The sequence below is a fragment of the Gavialis gangeticus genome, unplaced genomic scaffold (genome assembly GCF_001723915.1).
Source record: "Gavialis gangeticus isolate Ggan-Ray unplaced genomic scaffold, GavGan_comp1, whole genome shotgun sequence".
Taxonomy (NCBI): domain Eukaryota; kingdom Metazoa; phylum Chordata; order Crocodylia; family Gavialidae; genus Gavialis; species Gavialis gangeticus.
The window spans coordinates 11852168-11864648 of NW_017729000.1; the positions used below are offsets into that span (position 1 = coordinate 11852168).

Sequence of the window (12481 nt, forward strand, 5' to 3'; positions counted from 1 at the left end):
CGCGGGCCTGCGGACGGCAGCGGCGGTGAGTGCGGCGGGACCTGCTCGGGGCCGTGCAGCGGTGGTCCCGGCTCTTCCCTCTTCTTTCCCCTGCTGTCCCCCCCGTCGGTGCTGAAATGACACAGCCACCCCCTCCCCCCAGCACAGCGCTGCCCCCCGGGTCCTGTCCCCTGTGCACACCCACCCCGGGGGTTGGTGATGTCTTTTAGGGGTGCCCTGAAAGATGCCCCCCAAAGCTCCCGCAGCCCTGCCATCGCCGGCCGGTCCGGCTGTGCGCCCGGCCAGCGCAGCGGGCCCTGCGTGAGGCGGCTCTGGGCAGCCCCAGAAGTGATTCCCCCATCGGGCCTCCACCCTTTTGTGGACTGAATGAAACGGAGAAGGCAGCATCTCAGAGGGATTCGGTAATAGCGGGGTTAGAAGAAAGCTGTCTGCTGGCTGGGTTTCGCTGCTTGGAAGAAAGCTGAATGCATTTACAGGACTTCAGGTGGTAGCTGGATCGGTCTAGAGGAAAAGGCAATCGGGGCTTGTAGTAGAGGTGATAACCGACTTTGGCTTGCGTTGAAATACCATTATTTGTATTTAAATAGTCGCATTGAAAGCAGCCGGGATTTTGGATTGACCTTTCACCTGAAACTGTAGTCAGCTACTCAAAAATGCCCTGCTAAGGGTCCCTCCCTCCGTACTGATGTGGAGTTGGAGGGTGTTTCGCAATAAGCCCTATTTAATACTTGGGTCACAAGGCGTGAAAGGTTTCTCTTGAGGTTTCAAAACGTCAGGAGTGCGAACGCAGTTGTTTACGTCACCGGTCACAGCTCGTACTACCAAGCCAACCTCTTTTGTGGGAGGAACCTGGTGGAGACGCTGTCCCATCATTTAAATAAAGTCGTATCACAAAATGTATAGAAGTGTCTAGGGCTAGAGATCGCAATGAAGAATAATTAGACATGCTGATCTTGATCATAGGCAGGTGAGGTTCTCCGAGTAGTGGTGATGTTATTAAACCGACTAAATAGTTGGGGAAAAGTTCTTTGCACGCTTTTGGGCACAAACACCCTCCGACAAGCATGGGGAGATGCTGCTGATGTTGCGTCTCCCTGTGCCTGACAAAGGGTGTTTAAGCAAAAAAGTTCTTTGCAACTTTTGGGCAATTTAGTTGATCTAATCAAAGATATCACATCTACCCAAAGACCCTTGCCTGCCTGTGTCCTTAGACTAACACGGCTACTACCAACAACCCGGCAACATGGAAGTTACCTATCATAATCACTTCATAAGAAGATGCGTTATGCTAAAAAATCTTCTATGTTAGCTTGTCTCTCCTAATGCACCAGCCAGATTGATTGTTTGTCTGTTATGTTAGCAGTTTTCATCCAGTCTGCTCAGCAGAATCATTTTGCACTGTGAAATTTAGACATAGTATTTGTCATTTATAAAGACCTGGCAATATTAAGTAATATGATGATTAATAATGTATAAGAATGCTGATGGGGTCTGGTGAAGGGAAGAGCTCAGCATACCGTCTTTCACAGTCCCAGACAACCGCTCTTTAACTCTTATTTTCTTTTAATCGGACAATACACCTTCCTGAGAAAAATACACCTTTGGGTTCAAAAGTCTTTTTTAGATGGTAGATTAGTGCCCATCGATATATTTCAGCTATTACTTTGATATAGTCTCCCAGTAATGAAGTGATCCAGCTTCTTTCTTGCTGGGACTACCTTAGCAATCGCAGTGTTCAGTACTAGTTTTCAGCACTTTGCTTCCATTGAAGTGTCCTTAATACATTTTAAAGGAATTTGATTCTAGTAGGTTAGTCTTTCTCCATGAAGTATGCAATCGCTTCCTGTTTGGAAACAGAATTGGAAGTCATTCTCGCATCATCCAGAATAGACAAGTGACTCCCTTATAATAATGAGTCACTGCACTCCCTTGATTCACCTGCCTACTTTCCTGGCATTTACTTTAATTTCTTTTTCACTCTCGTCACTATATTAAGAGAACCTGGGAACCAAGGTGTGTTAAACCCTCTTTCTCCAGCGATGCTCTTTATGCTGGACTTGAATTGCATTTCTCTTTGAGGACAGTTCAGCAAATTCCTTTTCTGTTTCTGCGTTGTATTTCTCTTCTGTGCTGTGGTTTACAATACCCTGTTGGTAAGTGTTTACTTCTATTAGAGCATTCATAAAGTTTTTGAATGATCTAATACACTTAATTTGTATTTTAGCACGTTATGCTGATGTACTCCATGTCTGTTCTGAGCGCTCTATAAAGCTAGAGAAGTGTCACAGCTAAGAGGAAAAAAGTGACAGCAGTTTTGTTTGTTTAGGTAAAGCAAATATTACTATAGCCATACTTTAAAAACAAGGAATTCAGAATAGTTTGTTGTTTCATGGAGCTTTTCAATCACAGCATATTAACTGTCTTGAAGATTTAATGCAACTTCTGCTACACCATTTTCACAGGTTTATTTTATTTTATTTTTACCATTTTGAGCAAATATAAAAACTGCTGAGCTCAAATACAGCATCTCACAAGGCAAGATGAAGAAGAACAAATAAGTTAGACGGAACTTCATAGAATAACAAATCTTCCTGCTTTCTAAACCAAATACAGCTATATAAATGTTGAGGTTTCCCAAATATTTACTGCAAGTCATTCAGATGCTTAAAAAAAATCTGAATTCCTTCAAAGCTTCTCTTTTGCCAACCAGTGATGTGATTTTATTAGAAAAAAATAACAGTTCCTGCTTTTGAATTAATCTATTCTGGCAAATGTATGCAAAATTTTGTTAAAGATTTTGACTTATTATTAATGTTAAGATTTTGTGTTATTGAGATAAAGTCTGAGATGCATGTGCCTACAATCTTACAAAGTATACTTTGAACACTTATTTGTCAAGCTGTTTCCAGAAAACTATATCCAGGAATCACTGAAGTCCAAAGTATGCTGGTTAAAGTGCAGTCATGTTGGCTAGTTAGGAACTCCTCGTCATGCACAATCAAATGCACTTCCCAACGTATGCAGATAGCAGCTGACTTAATTAAACCCACTAATTTTTTCATAGTTATTCTTTGTGTTCTCTGGCAACGGTACATTACACAGGAAAGAATCCCCTCAATTCTATTAATAATTGAAAATTGAATAATGTTAAAAACATAACAAGAATTATATAACAAAAATAGTGAACGTGAGGGAGAAAACTCCGTTTAAAAACAAACAAACAAAATGTCTCCTGACAAGTAAAGAAAAAATGACCTACAAGGAATCTGTTCGATTGAAAATTCTTAACAAGAAAAGTCTATTTTCAGAGACTGCCTCAGACTGATACCAGAGTTATTGATGCAATTCGACTGCACTTTATTTGAATATTTACACTGAACAAACAGTTTTTGTTGAACTAGTAGAAGTTACAAAATGATACTCAGCTCAAGAAAGCTCATGGTGTTATGCTACTCACTGCTGATTCGGACATCTGGAACTGATAGCCATCTGTCATATATCCTGATGTGATACCGTAAATGACTTTAAATGTCTTTTTAAAGGAGAGCACAGCGTAGAAATATGGTGGTTTGTACAGAAAAAGCCAGTATAGCATTACGGATGCATTAAAATCTGCTGCCCAAACCCTTGTTGCTCTCACAACTTGAATTATTTTAAAGAAAAAATATTTTAACATCTAGATCCATTCTAAAAGAGCAAGCGCTTTGCTTCCTCAGGGTTTTGTAGGTAAGTGATCTGCCACAATTTCAGTTTTTGTGGTGCTTTCGGACAAAGGACTGCAAGTTTCATGAGTTTGAAGTGCAAGTCTTGCTAGTTTTCTTTGTATTTTTGTGGCTACACTTCATCCTGTTAGCAGCTGTACAGCTGATCTCAAAGAATCACTGCATTGCTAAATCTTTTAATTCATAGATATGACTCTTATGATCTGTGTAGGTTTTTCTTTTCTATACTGTAACAGTAGATTTAATGCCCCATCTCAATATAATAAAACGTTGTCTTAGAAAATAACTCGCGTTTTTTTCACGTGAACAGATTTGTTTAAGTTCTGTCTGGTGCCAGTTTTTGATGTATTTTTGGTTTATTGGTGTCAATGTATGTATTTTTGGTTTATTAGGGCATACCCCCTTGTAAACATCCATTTTTATACTTTATTGTAGGACTTCAATCATTTCATTTGGGCTTTTATTAAATAGCACTTCCCATTTTAATAATATTTGAAACTTTAACCAATTACACTTTATGGAAGTTTTTTTTCAAAATGTCCTATTAAGTCTTTTAATTTGTCCACATGATTTTTACACACCAACAGTTTTATATAACTGGGCTTTACAAAGTTATTTTCACCTCGGTAACCAGAGCAGCTCTGTTGCATCACACCCACTGCACTGATTTCTGGGTTGCTTTAGGAGATCACTTTTCTAAGCCTCACAGAGGCTTTTCCTGGTCGGCATTTTGTCCAAGCAATAAATAAATCTGCTGACGTGTAGGGTCTGCTGTGTTTGCCTGCTCCTGACCTTTGCTTTTCAGATGTGTAAGTGGCAGTTGTATTCATGATGTTTTGTAACTCGCTGTTCATGGGATGACAGGGTTTTATCCTTAAAATTATTTTCTTCTGTCACAGCTCATCGGCAACATGCACATTAATTCAAGGTACAGGTGAGGATGTCAGAAAGCCTAGATTTCTTCTTGAGAAGCCCTAGTTTGGGATTCTCAAGGCGAATGTGGATTAAATAGATTGTAACTTTGCTTTAGGATCTACAAGTAAAACTTCCTTTCCCTTTCTTTTGTGTGGCATCTGCTCCTATATGGCAGAATGCAGGGCGTGGGGGCAGGAGAGTCTGTTCACTTAGGGTTACTCTTTTTTTTTTATAAGCTACTAAAATATCATTAGGATTTCTGAAAATTGTTATGAGACAGTTTTGGGGCAGTCTACCCCTCCGCTGTGCTTTAGCCACTTTGCGCCACACTCATGGCACAAGGCTGCCAGAAGGCTACCTTACTCAGCGGTAACTTTAGGGTAGGAGGATCTGATGAAGAGAAGACTACAGCCAGTGTAGAGGACATTGCAGAGAGAAAGAGGTTGGGACCAATATGCCCATCAAACTGATGGTAAGCACTGAGACTTGGATCATCAAAAGTATTTAGGTATCTAGCGCTGCTTGATTTTCATGGAAATCAGGCACTTAAGTACTATGTGTGAACCTGGGCCTTAACACTATTGTTTCTAAATGTTGTCAAAACAATAGACAATATCCCACTGGGGCAAATAAATGTCCCTTTTTTTTTTTTTTTTTTAGAAATGAGGACATAAAAATGAATATATGAAATGACCTGCTCATAGCAGCACAGTCAGTTGGTGGTAAGATATATTTACATCACTAGCTTTGCTTCAGAAATGGCTTTGTGTCAGCGTGAATGCTGACTTTTCAGATGATCACTCCAAAGGGCAATAGTACAGCTCGCAAGGTAGAAGCTGTTCTTGTATGGGGGAGATATCCATTCAAGGATTTCTGTGCTACAGATCTATCACGTCCGTAACACAGTAGAATTAGATTCATTGAACAAAATTAGGTCATGGGACATCCTCTAGTTCCCCAATTATCTCCCAAGAAAAGAGAAAATAAGATTGTGCCATTTTAATTATACTTCACTGACCAGGAAGAACTACTTTGTGCTTCTCCATGATCTAACTATTGCTATGCTTGTGCTCCACCCTGAGAAGGTAGGGGTATTTCATACCATGATAGTGATATCATCCACCGATGGACCAGGTTATTACAGGGATCTCTTAAAGGAAGAAAATAAGTATGCTTTTTCCACTAGTCATGAGTCTTTGAAGTAGGACTTCTGACCTACAACCAACAAAACCTACCTCTCAAAATGAAAGGCTTGCCCTATATTTTTCCAAGAAGGAGCATAATCCACATACTTGACCTCAGTCAGTTATTTGAAAATGTATCTAGTAAGGGTAGCATTCTGTTTTCCTTTGGAAGCCTAGACTACCAGATTTTCTCATCTACATGGTTGTCTAAGTCCCAGAAATGCCTCTTATGCACAGGGTGCTTCCCTATTCCAGCATGCATAGCCCTATACACATGAATGGCATCATATGCATCAAGAAATAGTGTCAGCCAGTGGATAATTGGCATGTTTGGGACTTAGATGACCATGTAGAAGAAAAACCTGTCATTGAGGTGTCCAAAAAAACATAGAATTGTCACCCCTAGCATTTGGAGATTTTCCATCACAACATGTATAGGAAGAATGGTCTGTATTAGCAGTCAGAACCCAGATCTTGCATTTCCCATCTCAGCAGACTTGCCCCAGGAGTTTCTGGCAGCTATTTAATCTCTGCTTTAGTTTTCTCATCCGTAAAATATGTCTCTCCATTCTTTGTTTGTAAAATGTTTTGACATGTATAGATAAAGGGAAAAGGTGCTATAGAAGGAGAAATGTATTTGAAATTATTCTGTGTTTATAAATCAGAACAAATGTTAATTACATTTTTATAAACTAAAGCAAGTTTACTCCTGGCAGCAGCTGTTGAGTGCATGGCTTGCCCCCCTCGGCTGTCTCAGCATACAGTTTGCAATGCTCTTTACTTGTTCCGGCTGTGAAAGTAAGAAACAGGGCCCAGAAACTGGCATGTGGTAGTATAATATTAAATGGCATAAAGCTAGTCTTGGAGCTGTTTAATGCCAAGTTATAAATTGTGCTAAATAAAGGGTGTCTAATGATAATTGTAAAATGCCACTTACTTAAAAATCACGTAAGAAATAATGTTTGAAATGAAAAGTCAAAACAAATGTGTCAGATTTCTTAGCTAAAAATTCTGCTCTTGTGAATAAGTTCTTGGTGAATGCAAACTGTAATCTATACTCATTAGACTCTGATCGTATTCTCATATTTCCACTTTGACTCAGTGTGGTGCATCCAACAGTACACCATGTTGTGGTAGTACTCACTGTAACAATCCTGCTTTAACGTGTCGGAAATGTTTGGCTCTCCAGTACAGGGTTCAGAGTTATGATAATAAGACTGAATACCAGAACTGAATGTATCTACTGATGCGAGCTAATCACTTAATTTTATTTTTTATCCAGCACTTGATTTATAGATATTTTACAACTCTTAATAACACTACTTCAGTAGAGCTTAAATGCGTTTATCTTTTTCTTTTTTCCAGACCCCTTAAGATTCAGCTATGTCCTTCATATTTGATTGGATTTACAGTGGTTTCAGTAGCGTACTACAGTTTTTAGGTGAGTTTTTAACACCGGTTTTATATAATGATCTCAGTTCAATTTACCTGCGTTTGCTTTAAACATACACTGCGTTAAACAGTGGCATTTATTTTTATATCAATTCAGTGACCCAGAGAAGAGAGATATGAAATCTTAAAAACAGAACTGACATGTTTAACACAGGGGTTGGCAACGTCATACAGGCAGCAAGCCAAACGAGCCCCAATTGCTCTGAAGATGAGCCACCCCTCTCCCTTGGCTGCACCACCCTCCAAACCCAGCAGCCACTTTCCCCACTGCCAAATTGCAATGGACAGCCCCTGCCATAGAATTGCTGCCAACATCCCTGTTTCACAGGCCAGAAGACATCAGTTGGAGGGCCAGATGTTGCCCATGGGCCATAGTTGCCAATCCCAGATTCAACAGCATTCAGTACTTTCCCCATCCATTTCACTCATCTCCTTTCCTGATAGAGAAAATAGCTGTTTTCCTTCTTTCTTTATGGAAGATTTTCCATTCACACTAGACTTACCCTGATGTAGCTCCAGTGAGTTCTTTGGAGGTATACCTGATTCTCAGTATTCACCAGTTTTTATTTATACCCTAATTGCATTAAGGTGTCACTTGGAAGGCCCAGAACTACCAAGCCTTATGCAGACATGTTCTGAAACCCTTACTCATGCCAAACTCTTAACTGATTCTATAATTATTCTTGGGGAAGCTAATGGGACTATGTTGAGTGTAGGCACCCTCTGGTTCATGGTGCATGTGTAAGAGGTCTAATCACCAAGACCTTAGGCGCACATGCCTAGGCAAGAGTATGGAGGAGTGGAGGCTGCCCAAGACCTCCCATCCCTACTTTAGACCATTGACACAGAATCCAAAGGCCAGACCAAGTCCAGATGTTCAATACCTTGACGGTTGTAGTTTCTGCCAGAGAGCAATAGATAAGAAGTGCTGCTGACTGCCTAATGCCACAGCAAGGGCTTGTTTCTACCAAGGTGATGTCCCTTAGCCCTTTTCCAGCCAAGGAGTACCCACAAGGCAGTGAGGGCTAGGGTTTTGAGGCTCCCTATACTCGCCATACTCTGGAGGTTGCAATACTGTGGTTTTTTGTAGGAGCTACCCCATCACATTGCCACCAGGCCCTCCAGTCAGATGCAGGTTACAGTCATACCCAGGACCCATGTTGAGTAACACGTTACTAAAATCACATGAAAGTGCGCCTGACCTGAAAATCTTGTAGTCTGTCTGTCCTGCTCAACCTACAGCTTGCGGGGCTGGATCCAGCCCATGGAGCCATGTCATCTAGCCCTATGGGTTGGATGACATAGCCCCACACACCATATTGTGCCAGGTCACTCTGCAGCTGGATCTAGTGCACAGGGCTGGGCCAGTGTGTGGGGTCACACCCTCAGACCAACCCTGCATGTGGGATCTGGACCAAGCCTGCACTACTCATCCAAGCCATGGGGCCGTATAGAGTGAGCACCACTGGTTTAAATGGGTAAAAGTTGAGTTTAGGGTATAACAGAAAGGGCTGGGAAGGGAATATAAGGATGACAATAAGGGGAATATAGGTTACATAGACCAGGAATGTCATTGCCTCACTTTTATCAGTTGGTGGTTTGACTTTTTCACTGTGTTAGACCCTTGGCCAGCTATCTGAATATCAGCCGGTGAAATTTTAACTGAAGTTGGCTAACCTTTCTTATCTCTCACTTTATTGAATCAAGCAGTGATTGGTGTATATTTGAAACCCTTCCTCCTGCCAAGGGTATTTCTAGCACAAGAGATACTGTAGATCAAAGTGCCAGGGAAATTTATCCTTGATGTGTCCAGCTTATATGCACTCTAATAATAAGAACTTTTTGCCTCTTTCCCTACTCCTGCTTAAAGATTTTTTTCTTTTTTAGTAAAAGTAGGACCAAATTATTATGACTGAACAGAATCATAAAATTCAGGAGAACACTGTGGCTCCTATTTAGCTGCATTATGGTATGAATGGAGAGAGAGATTTTTTTTTAAAAAAAAGAACCATCTCGTACAGCAGTTTTCAACACTTTTCTTGTTTAGGAGCACATATTTCACATACTTTCAACCTGCCTGTTGAGTAGACTTGCCTTTTCTAATCATTTGAAAGATCACAGCATTTACATTGTTTGAGGTTCCTAGTCATATCCTAGAATCAGAGAAAAGTCAGACTAGAAAGGACCTCAGGGGGGTTGCACTAGATCACGGATGGCTATGCTGCAGCACGCATGCCATAAGTGGCATAGACCGTGTCTGTATGTTGACTGTGGCAGATTGGATGGAGGATAGGCAGCACAGTGACAGATACAGCAGGAAACAGAAAGCAGAGCAGCAGATCAGGTGGGGAAAGAGGATTTAAGTGGCACGTGAGGACAGCAGGAGATAATTTGTAGCATGCCTGTCAAAAAGGTTGTCTCCCACTGCACTAGATCACAGAATCCTATGTTTGGAAAGGTCATCAGGTCTAACCTCTTACACAAACATAGAAATGTTACTTCGGAAATATCCCTCCTATGCTTATCCAACCTCCTCTTGAAGACCGCCAGTGAAGGAGATCCCGCATCTTCCCTGGGCAATCTATTCCACTACCTTCCTGTTCTGACACGAAGGAAGTTTTTGCTGAGATGACTTTGAGGTCCCTCCCAGACCTACTTCTCTCTAACTGTAGGATTTATGTATGTATAACCCCACATAGAGCACATTCAATTGTCCAGACCAGAGGTGACACAGGGACTTTTTATTCCACCATAGTTTAATAGTGTTTATCTTTGGCCATAAAGTAAGTGTTAGCGGGAGTTTCTCTTGTGGTCTGTGTTGAGCAACATCCGAACTTGTTAGACCACCTTTTCTTGCCTGGTAGGAAGCGATACCTTCTGCTCTACTTGGTAGCTTAATAGGCAGTCAGGATAAAGATTATTGGGTCAACAGAATTAGCTGAGAAGGATGGGAGAATTGCAGCCTTCTCTGTTATGCAGGTTATAAATCTTCCCTGTTGGAATGTGATCCTAGGGATTAGTTTAAATGCAGGAAAGGTGAGTAAACAATAGCAAGATAAAGGTTAGCGGGATAGGTATATGCATGTGGCATGCTGTACTATGGTTTGATTCAGAATCTGACCAGCTTATTTAAAAAAAAAAATCACTGAACAAAAGCAAAGATTAGAAAAAAATGTGGTTGGTAAGTGTTGAGTCTCTGCTTTAGTCTTCCTTGGGGATAGTTTGGGCTGGGTCTCTTTCTTTTTCAGAAGCATTCATCAACAGTGTAAGACACAAACGCTGTACCAACCAGCCCATTTGTAGAAGAAAGCTAATAAAATCACTTTATTTCTATTTTTTCTCTAATATAACATGAAAACCCAGGAACTGAAAATATAGATAATGCAACACTTGAACAGTTGTATTAGAGTGTGCAGTTAAACCTGGTAAATGCAGAGAAGCTATGATGATGAATATTAAACATAGTATTAGCCATATAATCTGATAATTTACTACATGACATATTTCTGTACCTTCATAAGTTTGTAAAATAAATCTTTCTTTAGTTTTATATCCCATTGCCAAAAACTATTGCATCACGCAGTAAAAGACCTTCACTTATAGTAGGTATCATTAAAAAATTATATTTATCCCAATCTTTGACTTCTCTTGTTTCTTGCACACAGATTAATTAATAACACAAATACACAAATTTTACAGAAATTCATATAGTCAGAATTACTTGAAGGTTAAATTTGCAGCTGTATTTCAAGCTTTACCATGATTTAATGCATTTTAGCATTGTGTTAGCTTATAACTTGTAATGGGCATGGCCCTTATGACCTCGTTAGCAACAAGTAACAGCTCAGTTATCCCTCTCAAGAATTAATTTTCAGTTTTCTTTTGGCAAAATTAATACTTCAGTTTCCCATAATGTTATGAGCATTTTGCCCTACAGAATGCTCTGCATTTTGCACAAGGCTGGGGGCAGGGGTGTCCTCAGATGAAATATATTGAACAATGATTTCTTCAAAAAGGTTATAAAATAAGAAAAGCTCCTTTAAACCAGACACAAAACTGTTTCTGTTCAGGTAGCCTTCAGAGCAGGAGATGACTATGGCTTTCAATCTGAAACTCGTTTTTGAACTGCTGTATTTGAAGGATTGAACAGCAAAGAGTAATTCTGAGGTAGCATTGAGGATACAATGTAGATGGGTTAGTGTAAATTGAGAATTCTGCTTGCTAATTAAAAAAAAAACAACCCTCAAAATATGCTAATTTTAACCCATTCCTCCCTCCCTGTATACAAATTTTTATCTTTACTGGAGGCATGAATAGAGTGACGTTAAGGGGGAAATATTTTATAAGGATTATTAATAATGAAATGTGAAACTTTTCATCCATACTATTAGAACATTATCACAGAACAGGAAATGCTTCACTTGTATAGTCATATACTATTGATGGGTGCAAACTTGCAGCTCCTCTGAGGCATGTATAGGCATCTTAGTCAGACAAGTCTTACTGTGGTTTAAAGCTCTATTCATTGAACTGTCATGTGAAACCAAATAGTAACAATAGGTGTAGAGTTAAAACCGCAAACATTAATATTTTAAAACCAGTTTCCCTTTTTCTTACCTTTCAGAACTTGAATTCAGGGTTCCAGGTTTTACTTGAAACAGCTTAAGATAGAAAGAAAGAAGGAACTTGAAGAAATTGTTCCATGCTCTGTCCAACAAATCTGTGGACTTATCTATACTTTATGGCTTTGCTGGTAGAGCTATACTGGCATCTAATGGAGATGCAGCTAGTATAGCTTAAACAGAGCTCCATGAATGAAATAAGGTATGCTGACAAAACCACTTTGGGCTGTTAGCATTTTTTCCAGCATTACATGGGTTAAAAATGTGTATTTTTGTTTCTTCCCATGCTTCTCAATAAGGTAACTGTCTTGACAAAATATAAATGTAGACCAAGCCTGTGTCTGTACCGGGAGCACTTTACTGATCTAGGAATACCAGTAGACTATACTAGCAAAGTGCTTCTAGTGTGGATGCACCTAAACTGTCTATAATGCTGCTGTTTGTATCAGTGAAAGTGCTATAAACTAATAAGCTATGTCAGGAAAAGTGCATTTTTTTGCTGGTATAATTATGGCATGGCTATGCCAGATGGGTACTGGGTAGCTTCACACTCTTTATGACAATGATCTTCACACTCCTGATGCCA

At 40.0% G+C, this 12481-nt stretch overlaps 1 protein-coding gene across 2 annotated transcripts in view; it reads left to right on the forward strand.

Moving 5' to 3' along the window:
* The window catches only part of SAR1B (secretion associated Ras related GTPase 1B), a 26984-nt gene continuing 14503 nt past the window's right edge, over positions 1-12481 (forward strand). The window contains exons 1-3 of one of the 2 annotated variants that reach the window (XM_019506275.1): positions 2078-2153; positions 5298-5359; positions 7187-7262. In XM_019506275.1, coding sequence (XP_019361820.1) covers positions 7205-7262 — 58 coding nt within the window. In that variant the 5' untranslated portion in view covers positions 2078-2153; positions 5298-5359; positions 7187-7204. Of the gene's footprint in view, positions 26-2077; positions 2154-5297; positions 5360-7186; positions 7263-12481 lie in introns of those variants that run through there. The other variant, XM_019506276.1, reaches the window with a different exon arrangement.